This window comes from Bufo bufo, chromosome 9, assembly GCF_905171765.1.
Source record: "Bufo bufo chromosome 9, aBufBuf1.1, whole genome shotgun sequence".
NCBI classification, from domain to species: domain Eukaryota; kingdom Metazoa; phylum Chordata; class Amphibia; order Anura; family Bufonidae; genus Bufo; species Bufo bufo.
The window spans coordinates 199,263,473-199,288,756 of NC_053397.1; the positions used below are offsets into that span (position 1 = coordinate 199,263,473).

The following is a 25,284-nucleotide window of genomic DNA, read 5'->3' on the forward strand; positions in this document are numbered from 1 at the left end:
TAAGGGAAAATAATAGCATTCTGAATACAGAATGCCAAGTAAAACAGGGCTGGAGGGGTTAAAAAAAATTAAAAAATAATTTAACTCACCTTAATCCACTTGCTCGCGATGCCCGGCATCTCCGTCTGACTCTTTTACTGTATAGAGGACCTGTGGAGAGCATTAACTATAGTTTAAGGACCTGGGATGACGTCACACTGGTCATCACAGGGTACGTCACATGATCTTTTACCATGGTGAATCACCATGGTAAAAGATCATGTGACGTACCATGTGATGACCGGAGTGACATCATCCCAGGTCCTTAAACTATAGTTAATGCTCTCCACAGGTCCTATACAGTAAAAGAGTCAGACGGAGATGCCGGGCATCGCGAGCCACTGACATAATAATGATCGGGTCTCCATCCCGATCGTCTCCTAGCAACCGTGCGTGAAAATCGCACCGCATCCGCACTTGCTTGCGGATGCTTGCGATTTTCACGCAACCCCATTCACTTCTATGGGGCCTGCGTTGCGTGAAAAACGCAGAATATAGAACATGCTGCGATTTTCACGCAACGCATAAGTGATGCGTGAAAATCACCGCTCATGTGAACAGACCCATAGAAATGAATGGGTCGGTATTCAGTGCGGGTGCAATGCGTTCACCTCCCGCATCGCATCCGCGCGGAATACTCGCTCGTGTGAAAGGGGCCTTAAAGGGCATCTGTCAGCAGTTTTGTACCTATGACACTGTCTGACCTGTTACATGTGCGCTTGGCAGCTGAAGGCATCTGTGTTGGTCCTATGTTCATATGTGTCCGCATTGCTGAGAAAAATGTATGTTTTAATATATGCAAATGAGCCTCTAGGAGCAACGGGGGCGTTGCCGTTACACCTAGAGGCTCAATTCTCTCTGCAACTGCCACGTCCACTGCACTTTGACAGGCTCAGATGTGATCATGTTTACTCTGCTTGGCCCGTGTGCTGTCCGCATCCGTATGTCCATTCTGCAGCCCCGCAAAAAAAAAATATAACAGGTCCTATTTCTTGTCCGTTTTAAGCATTGTTACAATGGATCCGCAAAAAAAAAAAAAAAAACATGGATGGCATACGGATGTCACATTTTTTTTTGCAGATCCTCAATTTGCGGACCGCAAAACACATACGGTCGTGTGCATGTAGCCTTAGGCCTCGTGCACACCACCGTTCCGTTTTTGCGGTCCGCAAAACACGGAAGCCACCCGTGTGCCTTCCTCAATTTGCGTAACGGAGCAGGCGGACCATTGTAGAACTGCCTATTCTTGTTCGCAAAACGGACAAGAATAGGACAGGTTATTTTTTTTTGCGGGGCCACGGAACGGAGCAACGGATGCGGACAGCACACGGAGTGCTGTCCGCATCTCTTGCGGCCTTACTGAAGTGAATGGGTCTGCACCTGCAGCTCGGATGCGGACCAGAACAACGGTGGTGTGCATGAGGCCTTACTCTGATCTTCTGCAGCCATTTTTACCATTGATTTAAGCTCCATCATGGTCATTAAATTCCATTAAATGCTGTATCAAGGTCACAGTACTACTTACTCGCTGATTTTCACACAGGTCTGTGGCGTCTCTCCAATGGTACTGCGCATGCGCGCTAGGAGACAAACCACTCCCAACAACCCTTACGAGCGCCGTTTTGGAGACTCACGCCGATCAGCTATTTTAGAAGGCCTCCAGAAGGCCTAGTGACGTCACGACTAGTGTCACTGGCCTGGGCGCGGCTAAGCCACGTTCACTTCAATGGCCACTAGCCGGGCCCAGGCCAGTGATACTAGTCGTGACGTCACGGGGCCTGAGGTAAACAGTGAGAAGGCCGCGGTGCTGCTGCCTATTCAAACAGCTGATCGACGGGGGTCCGACACTAGGGATCAGATGCTGATGACCTATCCATAGGTCACAGTAAGAAAAAGCTGCGGAACCCCTTTAAATGCATGTGCATTACAGCCCCACAGATATCAATAGGCGCCCTGTATGCATAAGAGACGAAGAAATCTCCTACAATAACTATTCATTGGTTTCTCTAGTCCCCCCTCCCCCTCTCGACCACCTCCTCACATGGCCTGATTGTGACGGTTTGTTATACAACTCATTTATAATGTGCGGTTCCTGTTACTTTGCGGAGCAGTTTCCCCATAGGCTGAGCCTATACATGCACAATTATCTGATCTTCTATAATTCTGAGTGCGTGATGCAATAGTGCTATAACCAGCACGTAATAATAATGTGTGATAGATAGCACCTAAGGCGGACGGGCGAGCCACTGACATATTCCTACCCTAAAGGCGTAACATACATATTAAGCAATGTCACTGCCTCCGAACACAATCAACACAGATGAGTGCGTCCAAAACGTAAAGAACTGATTAATAGCGGGTCACTTCCCGTTTCACAATCCCATGACTACCGCTCCGGGCGCCGGATATATTACACAAGCAGAACACCGCCTGCAAATCTGGAACCACCATGATGGTCGTCGCCAGCTCCACACGGCCATTTACTAACAGAAGGACTGCTGCATGACTAGTTTAATTGCCTGGTCACGGCCGTGTGACACAGAGACACTACACGTTAGGCCGAGCGATCACAGCGCCAGACGTTATTCTGGACTTCCACACTGAAGAGCAGTATAGTCAGTCAATCTCAAGCCTAAAAGGGGTTAGCCCCACGATTAATGTAAAAACTGAAAATCATACATAACCTAGAACAGGGATGCCCCGCCTGCGGCCCTCCAGCTGGTGCAAAACTACAATCCCCAGCATACCTACATCCCTTAGGGCATGCTGGGAGTTGTAGTTTTGCAACAGCTGGAGGGCCGCAGGTTGAGCATCCCTGACCTAGAACATGCCAACATCTTTCTAACAAAGCCATAACCAGCCCTGCATCTCACACAAAACCAGAGATCTCCCCACTCATTGCTCTGCTTGATTTAATATCTGGGAACAGTATACTGAAATCAACTGCACAGCAAATCAGGATAAGATCACCTTTTGGGTTATTATCATTAAAATGTATATCCAAGCCATATATACAGGTAGGAGAGGATGCCAATAACTGGAGGGAAGACATCTGCGCAGATCGTCCAATAGACCAGGACTTCCCTGTCTGTGTCTCTCCTGCTGCAGAAAAACTACAGCTCCCAGCATGCTCTTGGAGCCTGCGGCTGTCAGGGGATGCTGGTGGTTGTAAACAGTTGGGATGTCACAGGTTAGTGACTATGGCCCTAAACAAACAGGCTCAACATATAGGGTATCCTTTACACGCCGCACATATAGGAAACCCTTTTACACTCCGCACATATAGGGAATCATTTATATGCCGCACATATAGGACCCGTTACACTCCACATATAGAGGAACCTTTATATGCCACAACATATAGGTGTCACAGTCGTTTCCGTGGCAGGTACCAGGAGATCGGAGACTGGCAACTCGTGGGTTAAATTGACAAGTTCACTGTGGATCTTATGGTGTCTGCCACACCCCTTGCTTCAGGTGTTGCTTGTTGGTAATTTACCTTTCCCACAAGTGGCCGCTTCTCACTCTTGGAGGTGCGGTTTATAGATTTTCTTCCTGCCTTCTAACCAGCTGGTCGGCTGTACTCTGTGCTGCTTCTGGAGTTGGCAGTTTTCTACTTTCAGATAAGTCTTGTTTGTATCAGGGCCTGAGACAGAGACTTCCATTCGTCCATCTGGGGAGGAATAGGTTGTCTCTGGTCCTAACCTCATTCCAGGGCCTTATAGGGATATAAGGGCCTAGATATCCTGCTTATAAATATTCCTACCTTAAAGGGCTTCTGTCACCCCACTAAACAGTTTTTGGTTTTTTTGGGTTACTTATAATGCCTATAATGCGATTTATCCATACATACTGTAATTAATCATTTTCGTTCAGCAGATTCTGTTAAAAACTTACTTTTAAAATATGCAAATTACCTTGCTACCAGCAAGTAGGGCGGTTACTTGCTGGTAGCAGCCGCATCCTCCTATCCTAAAGACGCCCCCTCCGCATGCTTATTGACAGGGCCAGCGGACGGGATCTTTCTCTGCTGGCCCTGTTTGCATTCAAAATCTGGTGCCTGCGCCGTACCTGTCTTCAGTCGGCGCAGGCGCACTGAGGAGGACGCTCGCTCGGTCGCTCCTTCCTCAATGCGCCTGCGCCGGGTTTAGATGTGACGTCATTGGCGCAGGCGCATTGAGGATGGAGCGAGCGTCCGCCTCTCAGTGTGCCGACTGAAGACAGGTACGGCGCAGGTGCCAGATTTTGAATGCAAACAGGGCCAGCAGAGAAAGATCCCGTCCGCTGGCCCTGTCAATCAGCATGCGGAGGGGGCGTCATTATGAGAGGAGGATGCGGCTGCTACCAGCAAGTAACCGCCCTACTTGCTGGTAGCAAGGTAATTTGCATATTTTAAAAGTAAGTTTTTAACAGAATCTGCTAAACCAAAATGATTAATTACAGTATGTATGGATAAATCGCATTATAAGTAACCAAAAAACTGTTTAGTGGGGTGACAGAAGCCCTTTAAAGGTCTATTCATATTGATAGGTAGTCAGGGCCCGGATTAGGGTTGTCTAGGAGGTGACCGGTTCCCCTTCCCTCCTGTGTTTAGTGTGGAGTTTTTCCCTCACACTGATTGTGACAATAGGGGCTCCTACTCCCGACATAGAGGGGACTCTTCATACACTGCACATATAGAGGACCCCTTTATATACCGTGTACAGATAACTGACTCTTTATACATATACACACCTACAGGTGGCTTTATATGCCGTATATACATGTGCAGGTAGATATCACAAGCTCTTTCCCCTTAATGCACAGAACATAAAATGATAAACTCGCTCTAATGGGGAAGAGAACAGGACCCTGGACTGTAATAACACTACTGACAACAAAACCATTAGGCTAACCAGCTTACACCAGTCTTCCCAGTCTCCAATGGCGACCCCATCTTCCATTGAGGACCGTGCACCTCATGCCCGTGTGACCCCTCCTGCCATTCCAGAAAACCCCAGGGCAATCCTGTCAGACAGAAGAGGGGGCACCGGGGCCGCCTCCATTTTCAGGCTCCCGAGTCACGTGACATGACAACACTGACAGGACGGCGACAGCTGCCGGTACTTACGCTGCTGCAGCCTTCCGCGGCCATGGAGATTACACTGCCCTGAAATCCTCATCGGCGACATGCACGCGTTTTACTTACAGGAGGAGGGCGCCCGGCTACTTCCTCTGCACGTCCGCTGACCCGCCGCCGCCGCCGCTGCCACTGCTCGCCTCCCACCGGCGGGCTATTGGACGGCTGCAGCTTACAGATAAAAAAAGATGGCTGCCCATTGGGTGGCCAGGGGGTCACGTGATGCGGCGCGCGGTTCAGCCAACAGACTGGGGAGCGAGCCAGATGTGATTCACTTCACGCTCAGAGCAGTAATCAGTCCGCAGGTGTTAACCCCGTGTTCCCCAGCAAGGAGGAGGCAAACCTCCCTGCTGTGTCCTGCCTGCAGTCACCCCGGGCCCGGCTCAGCCTGCACGTCTTCTCTATGGGAGGGAGGAGGAGGAATAACGACAGCGGCCATCTCTCCTGATCCCTCCCTATACATGCATGTGTCATGAGAACGAGACGGGAGAGGTACATTATACAGGGGTAATATAACTAAGGACCCCTGTATAATGTCCCCTGATAGCACTGAGTCCTCCTCAGTTATATTACCCTTGTATAATGTACCCTGATACCCCTTAGTTATAATATGACCCATAATGTCCCCTGATTACCCTCAGTTATATAACTGAGGGTATCAGGGGACATTATGGGTCATATTATAACTAAGGGGTATCAGGGTACATTATACAGGGGGTAATATAACTTTATATTACCACCATATAATGCCTGATAGGCCTCCTGAGTTATATTACCCTTGTATAATTATGTACCCGGATACCCCTTAGTTATATGATCTCGACGGGGTCATATAACTAAGGGGTATCGGGGTACATTATTATACAAGGGTAATATAACTCAGGAGGCCTATCAGGCATTATACGGTGGTAATATAGCTTACATTACCCCTTGTATTACGTCCCTGATAGGATAGAACTCCTCAGTTATATTACCCTTGTATAATGTACCCTGATATCCCTTAGTTATATAATATAACTAAGGGGTATCGGGGTGCATTATACAGGGGTAACATAACTAAGGAGTTCTATCCTATCAGGGACGTAATACAGGGGTAATGTAAGCTATATTACCCCTTTATAATGTCTGATAGCCCTCCTCAGTTATATTACACCCAATGTACCCTGATACCCCTTAATTATATTACCCCGGCGTCAGGGGAAGCGGCTGCTTTGGTATTTTTCAGTAGTATGATTAGCTGGTGAAAATTATTAGTGCCCCCCCCCCCATTTTTGACTGTGCATCTTCTGTGCCCCCCCCCCCCCCCCTTATATATTGATCCTAGAGTCGCCACTGGGGAGAATGCCCCTGCCGGTGGCTCATCTCCCAGGGATAACACATCCCTTCTCTCCCCCGGCACCAGGCATTGGTGGGAGTCGGGAAGCCCCCCCATACACCAGAGATGGGGGCTGATCCAGCAAAAAGGGTTCAAACAATATACATCTGATGTATATGGCCAGCCCAACGGCTGTCAGGCGCCTCTAGCAGTGGCTTAGCAATCGGGCATGATGGAATCCAACATGTCCAGCCCTGTCGGAGAGAGACTGGGGTGCAGTCTGGATCAGCAGAGGTGTACGAGTGCCTTAAAAGGAGGTTCTCCCAAAACTTTACAACTTATGACCGATCCTCTGAATTGCAAAGAAAAAGGGGGTCAGTCCGCACATCCCAGTGCGCATGTGCACGCCGCCATGGCTAGAAACACGAAGAAAAATATACAACAGCACTCTGCAAACCAAATAAAGTACAATAATGCCATAGTATGGCTACTTTCACACTCTCGTTTGGTGCGGATCAGTCATGGATCTGTACAGACTGATCCGTTCAGGACGGATCGGTTTGTATTATCTGTAACATAGCCAAGACGGATCCGTCTTGAACACCATTGAAAGTCAATGGAGGACGGATCTGTTTTCTATTGTGTCTGAGAAAACGGATCCGTCCCCATTGACTTACATTGTGTGTCAGGACAGATCCGTTTGGTGTCCGCCTCCAGAGCAGAATGGAGACAAACTGATGCATTCTGAGCGGATCCTTTTCCATTCAGAATGCATTGGGGCAAAACTGATCCGTTTTGGGCCGCTTGTGAGATCACTGAACGGATCTCACAAACGGAAAGACAAAACGCCAGTGTGAAAGTAGCCTAATAGAAAATATTCTTGTGCTAATGCTTCGCTTATTTTGCAAATCTGAGACTCTTGGCAAATACATTTTGTACAAATTTTTATTTTTTATCCTCTGAATTGGTCACCCGGAGTTTGGCAGTAGCTTTCTCCCCTCTCTCCATGCAGTACACATGTACGCTGCTCGGCCAAGCTGAGGATGCATATATATTAGAGATGAGCGAACTTCTGTTTTAAGTTCGGCGTCTAAAGTTCGGCTTCCGGTTAGCGGAGGATCCCGATATGGATTCCGAATTCCGTTGTGGTCCGTGGTAGCGGAATCAATAATGGTCATTATTGATTCCGCTACCACGGACCACAACGGAATTCGGAATCCATATCGGGATCCTCCGCTAACCGGAAGCCGAACTTTAGACGCCGAACTTAAAACAGAAGTTCGCTCATCTCTAATATATATGGATCAGGAGAGAGAGCCATCAGCAGCTACCTGAGGAGTATGGCCAGCTTAGAGCATGCAGCAACAAAGTCCAAAATGACATTTTTGGGACATATCTGAACCTATGAATCCCGTTCGAGCGGCATGAATACATGAGGTTTTGGAGCCGACACTCCCTTGACTGCCCCAGTGTCTGCTCCAAAGAAATGTTTCAGCTGTGTTGGCTCCAAAAACATGTATCTAAGGCCTCATGCACACGACCGTTGTTTTGGTCCGCATCCGAGCCGCAGTATTTGTGGCTTGGATGCGGACCCATTCACTTCAATGGGGCCGCAAAAGATGCGGACAGCACTCTGTGTGCATCCGTTGCTCGGTTCCGTTTTGCGGACAAGAATAGGCAGTTATATTAATGGCTGTCCGCGCCGTTCTGCAAGTTGCGGAACACACGGACACTGTTTTGCAGATCCGCAATTTGCGGACCGCAAAATGCACAACGGTCGTGTGCATAGGCCCAACACTCATGGTGGAGGAAAGAGGACTGGATATATTTTTTTATGTTCACAGCTGAATCCATCGTTTAACCCCATGAGGTCTGTCCAAGGTTACTCCCTCCTTTTGGGTTTATGCGCAACTAAGGCAAAAAAATATAAAAAATGAGGATGTGAATAAATTAAAGAGACTGTCTGGTATAAAAGAAACTGCACTCACCATCTGAACCCCTGGAGGTCCCCATCGGATCAGAAGTCACAGGGGCCCATTCTTGACGGCTACAGCCAATAAATAGCCTCAGCATTCACGTGACCAAAACGGGCCCTCGTCACTTTCAAACAGACGAACATTCAGGAGCCAAAGGAGTTTTCAAAAGGCTGGTCCTGCCTGCCCCGGGGGTTTCATTTATACCAGACAACCCCTTTAAGGCTGGGTTCACACGAGCGTGTCCGGATTAGTTCCGGATGCGTCCCGGTGTGTTGCGGCAAACCCGCGCGAGTAGGAATGCAATTGCAGTCAGTTTTGACTGCGATTGCGTTCCGATGTTCAGTTTTTATCGCGCGTGTGCAATGTGTTTTGCACGCGCGTGATAAAAAACCGACTGTGGTACCCAGACCCGAACTTCTTCACAGAAGTTCAGGTTTGGGTTCGGTGTTGTGTAGATGTTATTATTTTCCCTTATAACATGGTTATAAGGGAAAATAATAGCATTCTGATTACAGAATGCATAGTAGGTGATCAGTTGAGGGGTTAAAAAAATTAACTCACCTTCTCCGTTTGTTCGCGTAGTTCTCCCGGTCTTCAGTTCTTTAAAAAGATGAACTATGGGCTAAAGGACCTTTGGTGACGTCAGATCACATGCTCCAATCACAGGGTCCATCACCGCGGTGATGGACCATGTGATTGGAGCATGTGATCTTACGTCATCAAAGGTCCTTTAGCCCATAGTTCATCTTTTGAGAAGTAAAGAAGAGACCGGGACTTACGCGAACAAACGGAGAAGGTGTGTTAATTTTTTTTATTTTTTTTAACCCTCAACTGATCACCTACTATGCATTCTGTATTCAGAATGCTATTATTTTCCCTTATAACCATGTTATAAGGGAAAATAATAGTGTATAGACAGTCACCTAGCAACCGTGCGTGAAAATCGCACCGCATCCGCACTTGCTTGCGGATGCATGCGATTTTCACGCAACCCCATTCACTTCTATGGGGCCTGCGTTGCGTGAAAAACGCAGAATATAGAGCATGCTGCGATTTTCACGCAACGCATAAGTGATGCGTGAAAATCATCGCTCATCTGAACAGCCCCATTGAAATGAATGGGTCCAGATTCAGTGCGGGTGCAATGCGTTCACCTACCGCATTGCACCCGCGCGGAAATCTCGCCCGTGTGAACGCAGCCTAAAAGTGGCCATTCACATTATATTAACATCTGCATTTTTGCTGGATCCGGCAGGGTTCAGCAAAAAAACGCTTCCTTCACGATAATACAACCATCTGCATCCGTTCTGAACGGATCCGGTTGTATAATCTCTAAGATAGCCATGACGGACCCGGCACTAAAACCAGTGTAAGGGTCCATTCACACGTCCGCAAAATGGGTCCGCAGCCTTTCCGCAATTTTGCGTAACGGGTGCAGACCCATTCATTTTCAATGGGGCCGGAATGTGCTGTCCGCATCCACATTTGCGGATCCGCACAAAAATAGAACGTGTCCTATTCTTGTCCGCAATTGCGGACGAGATTAGGCATTTTCTATTATAGTGCCGGCGATGTGCGGTCCGCAAATTGCGGAATGCACATTGCCAGTGTCCATGTTTTGCGGATCTGCAAAACACTTACCGACGTGTGAATGGACCCCAAGTCAACGGGTGCCGAATGACTATTTTTTTTTTTTTGTCTCTTGCTCCGCATCCCATGATGTCCGGCTTGGGAATGCAACCAAACGGAATGTATTCTGGAGCGTTCAGTTCAGTTTTGTCCCCATTGACAACGAATGGGGACAAAATGGAAGTGTTTTCCTCCGGTACTGAGATCCTATGACTGAGAAACCCAGATGGGAAAGAAGCCTAATATGTATGGTGGTGACCTGCCGGCAGATGTCCGGGAAAGAAGTAGTGGGATCTAGAAGTCCTAACTTTTTTTTCCTTTTTTATATAGGAAAATCCATGGGTCCACATAAAACAAACTTGACCAATAACAACCGATAGTCGAAGGCCCCAGGTCCCCATCAGTGAGCTGTGCATGTACTTCTATAGGACATGCCAAAAACAGATTTTGGTTATTGCTGTCGCCTTCCACGTCCCAGCCTGCAATAAAGGACTATCCAGCACAGCCATCCCACAATTGGCTTAGTCAGGACCAGACCACATACAAGATATATTTTTTAAAAGATAAATGCAGTAAAACGAGTGTTCACATGAGAGCAGAGAGAACCCATTGCAGGCACGTAGGAGGAGATTAATCATTCACTTTGCGCCTGAAAAGTGGCGTTAAAAAAAAAAAAAAAAAAAAAAATCGCATGAGCAACTTTTTATAAAATTGTCGCATCTCCCAGTTTTTACAGCCCTCGCCCTCCGGCAGCACAAGGGATATCAGGAACTAGGGAGAAAGCGTCAGTCCTGATAAATCTCCCCCTTAGTTTCCGGTAACACATCGCCACATGACAAAACCTCTCAATCCGGCAGCACTGCACCGCACCGAATGTTACTGAACCATGAGGTGCTGTGAACCAGCAGCAGCTGGCAGTGCAACATGTGCAAACGTTATAACACAGGGGCCAAAAGTTGCCGTGTCATTAAAGGGAACTGGTCACGTTAACATACGGTCTGAACATCAGGCGGCGCGTGCGCAGGACAGGAAGAGATGAGAAGATTGATAGGTTTTGTAGGAAACGTTTTAGTAATACTTGCAATTCCTTAATTTTGCACCCTGGTGTTTGTATACTTAGGAGTCCTGTGGGCGGTCCTAGACAGTGATTGACAGTTCTTGGTCTGCACAGTCACTGGTTAGGACCACCCACTGGACTCCTAAACACAAAGTGCAGGGATTTCAGCGAATAAAAAAGTCTCACTGAATGTCTTCCCACAAAACAATGTATCGATCTGCTCAGCTCCTCCTGCTCTGTAACATAATGCCTACAAACAGAGCTGCAAGCATAAGGTGACCGGTTCACATTAAAGCCTCATGCACACGGCCGTTCCATGCATTGGGGACTGCAATTTGCAGGTAACAATGCACGGGCAACATCCGTGCGGTGGTGGGACAGATCGAGACCCATTCAACTTTAATAGGTCAGTGATCCGTCCGCATCGTTAAAAAAAAGATTATAGAATATGTTCTATTTTTTGCGGTGCGGAGGCACAGACGAAACACCACAGAAGCTTCCGTTCAAGTGAATGGGTCCATATCCGTGATGCGAGGTGCACAAGGCTGGTGCCAGTGTAGTTGTGGACCTGCAATACGGCAACGGCCGTGTGCATGAGGCCTCAAGGGGTTATACAATAGTAGAAATACCCACTCCAACAATGCCCGAGTAGACGATACTTTCCCGGTCCCCAGGCAGCCGCGTCCCTCTGGATTGCTGCACGGCCGCCGTTGAATCTCCCTGTTGTGTGGATTAAAACATCCGGTTTCGGGGAAAGCAGCCAATAGTAGGCCGCGACAGTGACCAGCCTCCCTAGAAAGGTTGGTCGCGGCTATTGCATATATATTGTACAGACCACTTTGCTTTTTATTTTTGCAATTTACTGAAAATTATCGGATAAAAAAAAAAAAAAGAAGGTTGGTCGCTGTCACAGCTCGCTATTGACTGCCTTCCCCGTCGCTGGATGTTTTTAATCTGTGCGAAGAAGAGATGCAACGGCGTCTGTGCTGGAATCCAGAGGGAAGCGGGTGCTGGGGACCGGGTAAGTATCATCTATAGAAGGGGCCCGGGCTATTTCAACGATTTGATAATCCATTTAAAGGGACCCTGTCACCTCTACTATGCTACCCTCACTGAGCGTTTCTAAATGTTCATTGTGTTACCCTAAACATATAAATTACATTTTTAATTTCATTTGCAGACGAATTCAATAAGTATTATGCATTCTTGTACTTCCCGCCGTTTTTGCAAATTTACCTAAGTCATATCTTACTTGTGTGACCAGAGAAGTCATATTTTCAAGCTCTGACTCATCTCAGGGTAATTTGCATATGTATCAAATCGGTTTTTATACACAATAAAAGCACACAGAGCTATGGGGACTGGGTATTGCGGATGTGCTAGCGGCCATCTAGCAACCCATGTCCTCAGCTCTATACCCAAAATCCCGGTGGCAGGTTCCCTTTGATGCTGACCGCACTGAGGGCAGTATAAAGTAGTGACAGAAATGCTGATGTCAGCGGTGTGTGACTCATCAGCTAATAGCTGATAGTAAGTGGTTGCCGAGAATCAGCATCATAATCATTGCAGACTGAGCCTTGAAAAAGAGTCCAGTCTACCTGAGAAGAGTCTTGGTTATTCCTAATCTCCTGCTCTCTCGCCCATCTGCTGATGATTGGCAGTTCTCTGCTAGAGAGAAAGGGAGAAAACTCGGTATTAGACGGTCAGTCATCAGCAGGAGAGCAGGAAGTCATGAATAACCAGGACTCTTCTCAGGTGGCCGGGACTGCGATGATTGTGATGTTGGTTCTAGGCGACCACTTAGGCTACTTTCACATTCACGTTTGGTGCGGGTCCGTCATGGATCTGCACAGACTGATCCGTTCAGATAATACAACCGTCTGCATCCGTTCAGAACGGATCCGTTTGTATTCTCTTTAACATAGACAAGACGGATCCGTCTTGAACACCATTGAAAGTCAATGGAGGACGGATCCGTTTTCTATTGTGCCAGATTGTCGGATCCGTTTGGCTCAGTTTCGTCAGACGGACACAAACGCAGCAAGCAGTGTTTTGGTGTCCGCCTCCAAAGCGGAATGGAGGCAAACTGATGCATTCTGAGCGGATCCTTTTCCATTCAGAATGCATTGGGGCAAAATGTATCCGTTTTGGACCAATTATGAGAGCCCGGAACGGATCTCACAAACGGAAAGACAAACGCCAGTGTGAAAGTAGCCTTATTTTTAAATGACAAACCACTGAAATCAACTCGCCTGTCTCTACTTCATGCTGCCGTTGGTATGGACATCATAAAGTTGATGACCGGTTCCCTTTAAAGGTATAAATTAAACTTGATGCTGCAGTACAGTTCAGGATCGCAGCAAAAAAAAAAAAATTTTTACTTAAAAATCTGGTTAACCCAATAACTTTAATACCATCTTAAGCAGAAATATAAAAGTCTGTACCTGTAGTTGTAGAGTGTGACGCAGGATGGTTTCCTCTAATGCATGAATCCACTTTTCCCTTTCATCAGCATCTCGGGCTGTAATAAGGAAAGAAAGCAAAAAGAGATAAATATATAAGCTAGACGGTTCCCAAAATGTGCACCTCACAAGGGTCCCCAAATGGTTCTTCTGAGGAAGAACTGCAGGCAATAGAGTCAAGGAGAAGAGACTAACACAGCAGTCACAAGATCTCCATGATGCAATAACCTGCACTGTTTATGCCGAAAAGCTACATCGAGGTCCCTCAGCAATTTGCAGATCACCTTTATATAGCGAACAAAATAAAAAACAAGTCTTAAAAAAAAGACATTAGGATGAGTGAATGCAGGGAGCTGCAATATTTCACCAGAGAATGACCACACCAAAATCTCTGCATAGATACCGATGGGCTGTCCTGGCTGCCGGCGAGTTACTGTCAGGCAATCTAACCCTAGCAAACAAGTCAGTCTCCTATGGCTCAGCAGGTCATCTCCAAGTCCTTAGAGCAGATTTGCACTGACGATCAATTTCTCACCCACAAACAAAAAGGTTTCTTGTAGAAATGTGCTGATGAGACCCAGACTAAAAATACAGCAGTTCATATGCACCCTTATCTCGGCGTGTCGGCAGGTAGGGCACCCTTATCTCGGCGTGTCGGCAGGTAGGGCACCCTTATCTCGGCGTGTCGGCAGGTAGGGCACCCTTATCTCGGCGTGTCGGCAGGTAGGGCACCCTTATCTCGGCGTGTCGGCAGGTAGGGCACCCTTATCTCGGCGTGTCGGCAGGTAGGGCACCCTTATCTCGGCGTGTCGGCAGGTAGGGCACCCTTAAGGCTGTATTACACTGGCCGATTTCTCAGCTGATAATTGCATGAACGCTCGTTTAGCGAAAATCTTGCAGTGTAATACTGCCGTCAATTGCTCGTTCATTGGGCAATTTGATTTTTAAGAATGCTTAAACATCGGCGCTTGACGGCGGCAGATCGTGCTGTCTAATGGCAATCTGCGGCTGGCAAAGCACTAGACAGCATGGGGACAAGCGATGGCATAGCGATTGCTCCTCCCCTATATGCAAATGAGCCACAGGGGCGTTGCCGTTATACCTAGAGGCTCTGCTCTTTCTGCAGCTGCCGCACCCTCTGCACTTTCAGGGCCAGGTGTGATGCGATTTCACTGTCTGGCTCAGTAAGAGTGGAGAAGGAGCGACAGTTGTAGGTGTAATGGTAACGCCCCCATTGCTCCTAGAGGCTCATTTGCATATATTAAAACATTTTTCTCAGCAATGCGGGCACATATGAACATGGGACCGACACAGATGCCTTCAGCTGCCAAGCACACATGCAACCGGTCAGCCAGTTTCATAGGGACAGAACTGCTGACAGATGCCTTTTAAATAGCTACAAATAGTCAACGGGGTCCATCGGGGCTGTTGGCGTCTGCCATATCATGGATCCAGCACTGCTATTATTTTCATTGCCTTGCTTCCAAGATGGAGCAGAAAAACAAACAGTGTAGGTGTGAACCCAGACAAAAGGACCTTCTACACTAGAAGAATAACAGGCGGATTATGGGGAGCAAACGTTTCGTCCTAAAAGTTGGACGGTGTAAAGGTCCCGGGTGATCGCATCTTTTCCGTGGCACTCAAAATCGCGGTTTGTCAGCAGCACATCAGCCTGTATAAACAGGGAATGCACTGCCATTAACATGCAACAGAATGGGGGACAAACAATCGTAATTACAACCGTGCGGTCCCAGTTCACTTTGCGTCTGTCAGCGTGAAAGGCCTTTTTAAATGGAGTAAACAAGCGCTGGGTATCAGCCCATGGAAGACTACCCGTTTCTGCCTTCAGCTACTGGAACAGCCCGTTTTGGCAGTACTCAAACCTACACTTCGGTCAGTAATTAGATATTTCCAGACAGAGGGGGAGTACTTCTTAAAAAAATAAAATATATATTACACACACACACACACACACACACAATCATATTCATAGACTTTATATTGTTGAAAAGAGCGGTCCAAGTCATACCAGCTCTGCATGTTTGTACCGCATCGCAGCGAAAGGAGCGGCGCCGGTAATAGAGGAAATGCCAATCGAGCACTGAACCTTTCCGTCTCGTTGAAAACATCTATATCATGGCCAATTAAAACTAGACCAGTGATGCCCAACCTGCGGCCCTCCAGCTATTGTAAAACTACAACTCCCACCATGCCCTGTTGTAGGCTGTCCGAGTATGCTGGGAGTTGTAGTTTTGCAGCAGCTGGAGGGCATCCCTGTCCTAGACTAATCGGCACAACTGCTGAGAAAATAAATAATAATAATAATAATAATAATATGGCTGCCGACAGCCAATCTTTAACAGAGGGGGAAGAGGATCAGTCATTTGAGATTTTTTTATTAATTTTGTTGCTGCCCCCTTGGTTTTTTCCCAGTTATTATGTGGCCTAGGACGTACCCTGCCCTATGTATACACATGAACTAGATGCATGTCCAGCTGTGCATGTATATAATAAAGGTGAATGTGAACAGATTTAGGACACTTAAAAAAGTTACTGCCACTTGGGACAGAGATTTTCCCCACCGCAAAATCTGAAACTGAACGGTGGGTATATGTGCACGAGTTACGTGTCTGCATTTGTTGTGGATTTCTCTCGGTGTATTGCAGAAGATGAAATCTGCAGCATAAATTGACATGCCGCCGATGTAAAACCTGCGCCACGGGTCACTGCATGCTATGCATTTTTTTTCCTGCAGCTAATGGATGACGTTTCTGAAAATCTAATCCACTTTGCTGGTACTGTAAAACACTGCAGACCTGCGACAGCAAATCAGCAGGGTATCCGTCCCTTGTAGACATACTCTTCAGGATTTAAGGAATACATTTTAAAAAGGGAGCTATCATCCTATATGGGAATGACCATCAGGTAGAAATTTAGGGTCGAAGTGGCAAAAAAAAAAAAGTTTCCTAATATACTTGATAAAAAAAAAAAATATGAATAGTTAATTTATTTTTATTTTTTAATAATGAGCCCCGCCCCCTCAGCCCCGCTCTGGGTGCAGCCAGTTCGTCCATGGCTTTATTCTAACTGCACATGTCTGAACCCCGACGCGCTCTTACTTTTCTTCCTGCTCCGAACTCTGAAAGGAATAAGCAGATTGTAGAGACAGAGTCGGAGCAGGGAGCGCGCCAGTGGCGGGGGCAGACTGGGCATGCGCTGCTCTTATTAGGAAAAGCAGCGCATGTGCAGTTAGAATAAAGCCATGGACGAACTGGCTGCACCCAGAGTGGGGCTCATTATAAAAAATTACCATTCAGATTTTTTTAATCAAGTATATTAGAAAACTTTTTTTTACCCTACCTCCCACTATATAGTGGAAAGTACTTATATAGCGGCCAACCCCTTTAAGGGCATCTGTCAGCAGATTTGGCAGCTGAAAACATCTGTGTTGGTCCAATGTTCATAAGTGCCCGCATGGCTGAGAAAAATGATGCGGGGGTGCCGTGTGTTTGTTGGGTGACTCGCAGCACATTTCACTTATTATCAGGAAGAGCATTCGTTCCCAATAATCGGCCTGACAATTTACATATATAAAAAAAAATGATGTTTTAATATATGCAAATGAGCTTCTAGGAGCAACGGGGGCGTTACTGTTACACCTAGAGGCTCCGCTCCCTGTCTCTGCAACTGCTGCACCCTCCGCAGTTTGATTGACGGGACCAGGCAGTGTAAATATTACCATACCTTCCTGGTCCTGTCAATCACAGTGCAGGGGGCGCGGCAATTTCAGAGAAAGCGGAGCCTCTAGATGTAACGGCAACACCCCCGTTGCTCCTAGAGGCTCATTTGCATATATTAAAACTTTAATGTTTTTCAAGCCAGTTTCATAGGTACAACTCTACTAACAGATGCCCTTTAAATATACATGATCCATACACATACACTACATTATAAATCAAAGAGGACATGAGAATTACCAGCAACATCACAAAATTTACAAGGTTTTATATATAAAAGCTATAAAAAAAAAAAAAAAATTATATATTCATACTTTTAGGCCCCTTTCACACGGGAGAGTATTCCGAGCGGGTGCAATGCGGGAGGTAAACACATTGCACCCGCACTGAATCCGGACCCATTCATTTCTATGGGGCTGTGCACATGAGCTGTGATTTTCACGCATCAATTATGCGTTGCGTGAAAATCACAGCATGCTCTATATTGTGCGTTTTCCACGCAACGCAGGACCCATAGCAGTGAATGGGGCTGCGTGAAAATCGCAAGCATCCGCAAGCAAGTGCGTATGCGGTGCGATTTTCATGCACGGTTGCTAGGAGACGATCGGGATGGAGACCCGATCATTATTATTTTCCCTTATAACATGGTTATAAGGGAAAATAATAGCATTCTGAATACAGAATACATAGTACAATAGCGCTGGAGGGGTTAAAAATAAATAAATATTTAATTCACCTTAATCCACTTGCTCGCGCAGCCCGGCTTCTCTTCTGTCTTCTTTTTTGCTGTGTGCAGGAAAAGGACCTGTGGTGACGTCACTCCGGTCATCACATGGTCCATCACCATGGTAAAAGATCATGTGACGGACCATGTGATGACAGGAGTGACGTCACCACAGGTCCTTTTCCTGCACACAGCTAAGATGAAGACAGAAGAGATGCCGGCTGCGCGAGGAAGTGGATTAAGGTGAGTTAAATTATTTTTTTTAAAAATTTAACCCCTCCAGCGCTACTGTACTATGTATTCAGAATGCTATTATTTTTCCTTATAACCATGTTATAAGGGAAAATAATACAATCTACAGAACACCGATCCCAAACCCGAACTTCAGCCCTCATGTGTCATAACTATATATTCATTTTTAAACAGGCAGAAATACAGGAGTCCCCTTTGTGCAGAGTCCGGCCTCTTTCCTTCTCTGGAACACTGGAGCGGAGTGCTCCCAAGTCCTCTGCAGACCACTCCACACACTGACAGGGTGTCTTTTTAAATTAGCTTCCAGCTGGGTGAGGTGGTAATACCCGAGATGGAGTATAGGAGTGACCTTCCCACCCAAACTCTTCAGTCTCCCCTAAATCCTGGACCCAAATTCCAGCTACCACAAACTCCGCGATCTAACATCACTGGCTGCCATTTACATCACTGAGAGCAGCAGCCTCAGGGACACTTACTTACCATCAATAACCTCACCCTTTGGATGCTTACTAATTATATATTATATTTATTATTTTTTTAATGGGGAGCCATATTATATCCACTTAGTTCCTCTTCTGCATTGCCAGTCTTACCCACTTGTGTTCTACCTCCTGACCCAGGACCTAGAACAGCTCGGCCAATCAGTGGTGACCTGTCCCAGTGTCTGGCTGATTGCTCACATTTCTATGTCGAGAGGGACGAGGAGGTAGAGACCAGCGGGGGAACTAGGAAGCTTTGGAACAGGGGCAGAGGAGAATCAGTGAAGTAATCCTTTCTTAAAAAATAAATTCTACTATGTGAACGACCCCTTTAGGGCATGTCCACACGGGACAACAACACTGCAGATGTGTAAATTGACGTGTGATGCTGCGGAGTTCTACCAGGCATTTCACCCTTTGCAATGCCTAGGGTGAGTCTTCAGCAAACTCTGAAAAGAATAAAGGGGTATTCTCGCTGGGGACATGGAGAGAATTTTATAAGAATATGCAATCATCTCCAGAACAGAACCACCCCCGAAGTGAACAGAGACTAGCGGCCACCCTCTGTTCATGGCTCTGCTATTTCCGGACCTTCCGCTGTGATGAATGGAGAACATGCAGCACATGCGCAGTGCATTCTCCTTCATTTCGGAGACCGTGTTATCTACATAGGAGCAGGACCCACACCTACCTGGCATTGATGGCATATCCTAGAAATATCCCAGAGGTGTCAACCCCTTTAAGGCCCTGTACACATCTTGTTAGAGCCGGAGGGATACGTCAGGAGTATTCCCCGACATCTGCCATTATATAGCCATAAAGAGCCATATCTTGTCTATTGACCACAATTTAAAAAAATAAAATAAAAAATGCACCGTAAGGTATGCCGACATATGCTTCCCCGAAGCAGGCCAAAAGACCAATCCTTGGCCTCCACCAGGTGGATGGCTGACCATGCTCCCATAACACCCAGGTGTAGTGGGGTATGGGTCAGCAAGACAGAGAGAGAATAGTATAATGCTAAAGAGAAGCCCCGAGTATCCCCCAACACACTCAGGGCTGCAGGAATCTAACGTACGATGGAGAACATTGGGCTGTTCTATGGTTGCTGCCATGCAGAAAATGATTGAGCCCAGATCTCGGGGTCCAATGCACCACAGAATATCAACCTAAGCAAGAAAATCTGACAAACATAAGTAAGTGAACCCGAAATCCTTTCATACGCAGTGACTTACCTTACATTATGAGCAGGATAACTGTACTGAATACATTCCTATCAAGAGCAGTTAGCAATATATTTCACATGCCCAAAGCTGAGCCGAACCCCCTCATGTAAAGCCCCATGTGCATGGCATGCTGGTGCACAGAGCGGGTTACAGGAAGAGTTGCATCTTCTTACCCTTTCTACGGTTCAGCCACAGCATGCAATGCCGAAACATAGCCGTGACGGAAGGCATGGATTTGTGAAGTTATGGTCGGAAATGGTTAGGAAAGCAGAGAAATGGTGACAAGGTGTGCAGATGAAAGACAGGGGGAAAAAATAAAAACTAAAACACTCAAAGTCTTGAAGCAAAACTCCACCTTAAAAAGGCAACAGCAGGTAAAGTAATGCAAGACAAAAAAAAGCCCAATTCCGGCTTTCTTCCAACACAAAGGCTCGGCAGGCACTTTCCCCAGCAAACCCCTCATCTCACAGGGAAGGGTGGATGCCGGAGTCGGAGACTTGTAAAATAGGAAATTCCTCCAGTCCTGTGTCAGTCTCCACTGCAGAACGTGCTATCCCATCCCAGCGCAAGCATCTACAGCCAAGGGGCAGGAGCTGTCGTAGACAGGGAGGTGGCGCACAACACTGACACAAACAGGCAGGTAGATTTTTGCTCACCCTGAAAATGAAAGGTTTTCTGATCGACCGTTATAGTAAAGGTGCTGTCGTCCTCGTCGTCGATACCAATCACGGCCCCCTGTGGAACAAAGAGCAGATTGCTGAGCGGAGTAGCAGTGACATCAGCAGTACATACGGTATTACTACAGCACTGCAGTACAGCAGACAGGAGGAGGGGGGGGACCAGGCACAAGGAATTTGCAATCATCATAGCTTCCAGTGAGTAAATCTGAGAGGGCAGCAATATGGCACATGACCGCCTTCCTGGCATAACGCCACTGAACTGGAGACATAGCGTGCAAGGTTGTAAAGGCCAAGTTGTGTGGCTGGAACATGGCCTCTGGAAAATGTTCACGAAATGGGGAAAAGTTCTTGTTTGTCAAAGATTCCAGTAAAAGTTCAATCGGCTTCTTGCTGGGTACTTCTGCAGCGCTCACCCAGCTTTCCTAGTCCCCCAGAGGGTGTTTCTGGCTGGTTTTGCAGAGATATGGAAGCAGGGATGTCTTTGCATAAGACCAGTTTCACAAGACCCTATCAAGTGTAGAATCCACACCAAAATTCTGCCACAAAGTACAGCGCAGGGGGGTCGGGGGTTAAAGGGATTACTGTTCAGCTTCTTTCACTTTAAATTGATTTGATCTGCAATATCAGATACAGCCCCAGGATAGAGGTCGCTCTGATTCTAGAAAAACAGCAGAGCCTTTCACTCCAAGCCTAAACCATGTGCAGCATGTTCTACGCCTGCTGCAGATTTTCTCCATTGTTTTCATTCACCGCTATTTCCACACTAAAATTTGTATGTTAAGGCGGGTCTGCAGGGCCCGATTGTCCGGCCGATTATCGGGAACGAATGCTCTTCCTGATAATAAGTGAAATGTGCTGCAAGTCACCCAACCAACACACGGCACCCCCACCGATCATCTGGCTGAAGAGAAGGCCACTCTCTGTGCAAGCGCGGCCTTCCCTTGTTTGTCTCCTCACCGTTGACAGAGCCGTGTGAGCGGGTGTAATTACAAGCCGTCCAATTTACTTCTATGGGACGGCCCTGTAGTATACACTTGAATAGGAACGAGCTGTCCCTTTAAAATGAATGGCATGGCTTGTAATTACACCTGCTCACCACTGTGCTGCGACAGCGAGCAAGTAAACAACAAAGGCAAGGCTGCACTCGCACGGAGTGCAGCATATTCTTCAACCAGCTAATCGGCGGGGGGGCCAGATGTCAGACCCCCGACAATCTGATATTGATAACCTATCCTGAGGATACAGATAATCAGAGTTTGACAGCACACCACATGAAATTTTCAATGCAATTAATGTTTTATTCAGCCGGACATTACATCATTTTGAAAAGCAACGTTTCGTGCTTACATATTATGCCCTTCATCCATATATACACTTATCAGACCTAGCCTGATGAAGGGCATAATATGTAAGCCCGAAACGTTGCTTTTCAAAATGATGTAATGTCCGGCTGAATAAAACATTAATTGCATTGAAAATTTCATGTGGTGTGCTGTCAGAAACTCGGATTATCTGAATTCCTGAGGTGGAGTCAGGGATAAAAAGGGACACGCACCCAATTCTCTGCCGAGTGCTGTGATCCCCTGTGAATTAACTATCCTGAGGATACAGTCAGGTCCATAAATATTGGGACATCGACACAATTCTAACATTTTTGGCTCTATACACCACCACAATGGATTTGAAATGAAACGACCAAGATGTGCTTTACCTGCAGACTGTCAGCTTTAATTTGAGGGTATTTACATCCAAAATCAGGTGAACGGTGCAGGAATTACAACAGTTTGCATAAGTGCGTCCCACATGTTAAGGGACCAAAAGTAATGGGACAGAATAATCATAAATCAAACATTCACTTTTTAATACTTGGTTGCAAATCCTTTGCAGTCAATTACAGCCTGAAGTCTGGAACGCATAGACATCACCAGACGCTGGGTTTCATCCCTGGTGATGCTCTGCCAGGCCTCTACTGCAACTGTCTTCAGTTCCTGCTTGTTCTTGGGGCATTTTCCCTTCAGTTTTGTCTTCAGCAAGTGAAATGCTCAATCGGATTCTGGTCCGGTGATTGACTTGGCCATTGCATAACATTCCACTTCTTTCCCTTAAAAAACTCTTTGGTTGCTTTTGCAGTATGCTTTGGGTCATTGTCCATCTGCACTGTGAAGCGCCGTCCAATGAGTTCTGAAGCATTTGGCTGAATATGAGCAGATAATATTGGCCGAAACACTTCAGAATTCATCCTGCTGCTTTTGTCAGCAGTCACATCATCCATAAATACAAGAGAACCAGTTCCATTGGCAGCCATACATGCCCACGCCATGACACTACCACCACCATGCTTCACTGATGAGGTGGTATGCTTAGGATCATGAGCAGTTCCTTTCCTTCTCCATACTCTTCTCTTCCCATCTCTCTGGTACAAGTTGATCTTGGTCTCATCTGTCCATAGGATGTTGTTCCAGAGCTGTGAAGGCTTTTTTAGATGTCGTTTGGCAAACTCTAATCTGGCCTTCCTGTTTTTGAGGCTCACCAATGGTTTCCATCTTGTGGTGAACCCTCTGTATTCACTCCGGTGAAGTCTTCTCTTGATTGTTGACTTTGACACACTTACACCTACCTCCTGGAGAGTGTTCTTGATCCGGCCAACTGTTGTGAAGGGTGTTTTCTTCAAGGGAAAGAATTCTTCAGTCATCCACCACAGTTGTTTTCCGTGGTCTTCCGGGTCTTTTGGTGTTGCTGAGCTCACCGATGCGTTCCTTCTTTTTAAGAATGTCCCAAACAGTTGTTTTGGCCACGCCTAATGTTTTTGCTATCTCTCTGATGGGTTTGTTGTGTTTTTTCAGCCTAATGATGGCTTGCTTCACTGATAGTGACAGCTCTTTGGATCTCATCTTGAGAGTTGACAGCAACAGATTCCAAATGCAAATAGCAGACTGGAAATGAACTCTGGACCTTTTATCTGCTCATTGTAATTGGGATAATGAGTGAATAACACACACCTGGCCATGGAACAGCTGAGAAGCCAATTGTCCCATTACTTTTGGTCCCTTAACAAGTGGGAGGCACATATGCAAACTGTTGTAATTCCTACACCGTTCACCTGATTTGGATGTAAATACCCTCAAATTAAAGCTGACAGTCTGCAGTTAAAGCACATCTTGTTCGTTTCGTTATAAATCCATTGTGGTGGTGTATAGAGCCAAAAATGTTAGAATTGTGTTGATGTCCCAATATTTATGGACCTGACTGTAAATCATCAATATTAAAATCCCGGAAAAGCCCTTTTAACTGGCAACCAGAGGAAGCAGTAAAGCTGGCCACAGTAGCAGTCACTTGGTCCTCCCAGATATGTCTATTCAGATGCTTCTAACAACCGAAGATGGAGATTTGCAAGTACAGTCGATGCATCCATGTGGTGCTACTTACAAGTTCAGAAACCCAGTTTACGAAGCACCAAGATATTACATGGAGGCACACTACACACAATTCTCCCCGTTATAATTAATAATACCTAAAATCTAATAAAAACACAAAACTCAAAGTTGGATGAAAAGGCCGCAATGCTTTATTATGGGTTACAAATAAATTACCATCAAATTATTACTCAATAAATTAGCATAAATAAATTAACCATTAAAACTCCGTCCATTAACCATTAAAAACCACAATCCACTCAGCTGTAGCTGAGCGATAAATCCCACTAATAAAGCACGCGACAATACATAGAGAACATTAAACTCAAGGGAGGGAGGGCGGGCGCAGGTTACAGTCTTCTTAAACTGGCACCTCAATACAGCGGAATGCCGCAATATAAAGGTGCCAGCTTCCCGCCGTTTTCTCCCTGTCAAATTAAATTGATGGATTTCTCCCCCAGCAACCGCCGCAGCCAATCAGGAGGGTCCTGTCAAACCTGCCAAAACCGGTTTACCAGGTAAGATTTAACCGGAGGTAAATTCACCTAAAAGATAAAAAAAGGTGGGGGGGGGGGGGGGAGAGAAAAGAGGCGCCAAATACCTAACTAACATTAACCCCTTATGTGTATGTGCCCCCATGTTTCCCCCAAGCGAAACGCTCTGGGGGAGAGCTCATTCATGGAGGCACACTACACACAATTCTCCCCGTTATAATTAATAATACCTAAAATATAATAAAAACACAAAACTCAAAGTTGGATGAAAAGGCCGCAATGCTTTATTATGGGTTACCAATAAATTACCATCAAATTATTACTCAATAAATTAGCATAAATAAATAAATTAACCATTAAAACTCCGTCCATTAACCATTAAAAACCACAATCCACTCAGCTGTAGCTGAGCGATAAATCCCACACGCCACGCCTTAAGAAGGCGAGGCCCCCCACAAGCATTGCAGCCCTTTCTCAATAGCACCCTGCAAAACTAAATTAAAAAGGTCAATTCCAATTTCGGATAAGTGTACATTGTCCGACCTAAAAAGACCTGTCTCCCAACCTTCCAAATCAATATGCCTGTAAGAGAATCCGCCTAACAGGGGCATGAATTTACACATGGCTCTATTAACCCTTTTTCGAATTTTTTCACAGAATGACTGATCTTTAAAAGACCATA

At 46.3% G+C, this 25,284-nt stretch overlaps 1 protein-coding gene across 7 annotated transcripts in view; it reads right to left on the reverse strand.

The window, feature by feature from the left end:
- OSBPL9 (oxysterol binding protein like 9) overlaps positions 1-25,284 on the reverse strand; it is a 128,191-nt gene that overhangs the window by 78,910 nt on the left and 23,997 nt on the right. For 4 of the 7 annotated variants that reach the window (XM_040408520.1, XM_040408518.1, XM_040408519.1 and 1 more), the window contains exons 3-4: positions 20,672-20,750; positions 13,580-13,656 (exon numbers count right to left, since the gene is read on the reverse strand). In XM_040408520.1, the coding sequence (XP_040264454.1) occupies positions 13,580-13,656; positions 20,672-20,750 (156 nt within the window). Of the gene's footprint in view, positions 1-5,149; positions 5,338-13,579; positions 13,657-20,370; positions 20,609-20,671; positions 20,751-25,284 lie in introns of those variants that run through there. The other 3 variants (XM_040408522.1, XM_040408523.1, XM_040408521.1) reach the window with 3 other exon arrangements.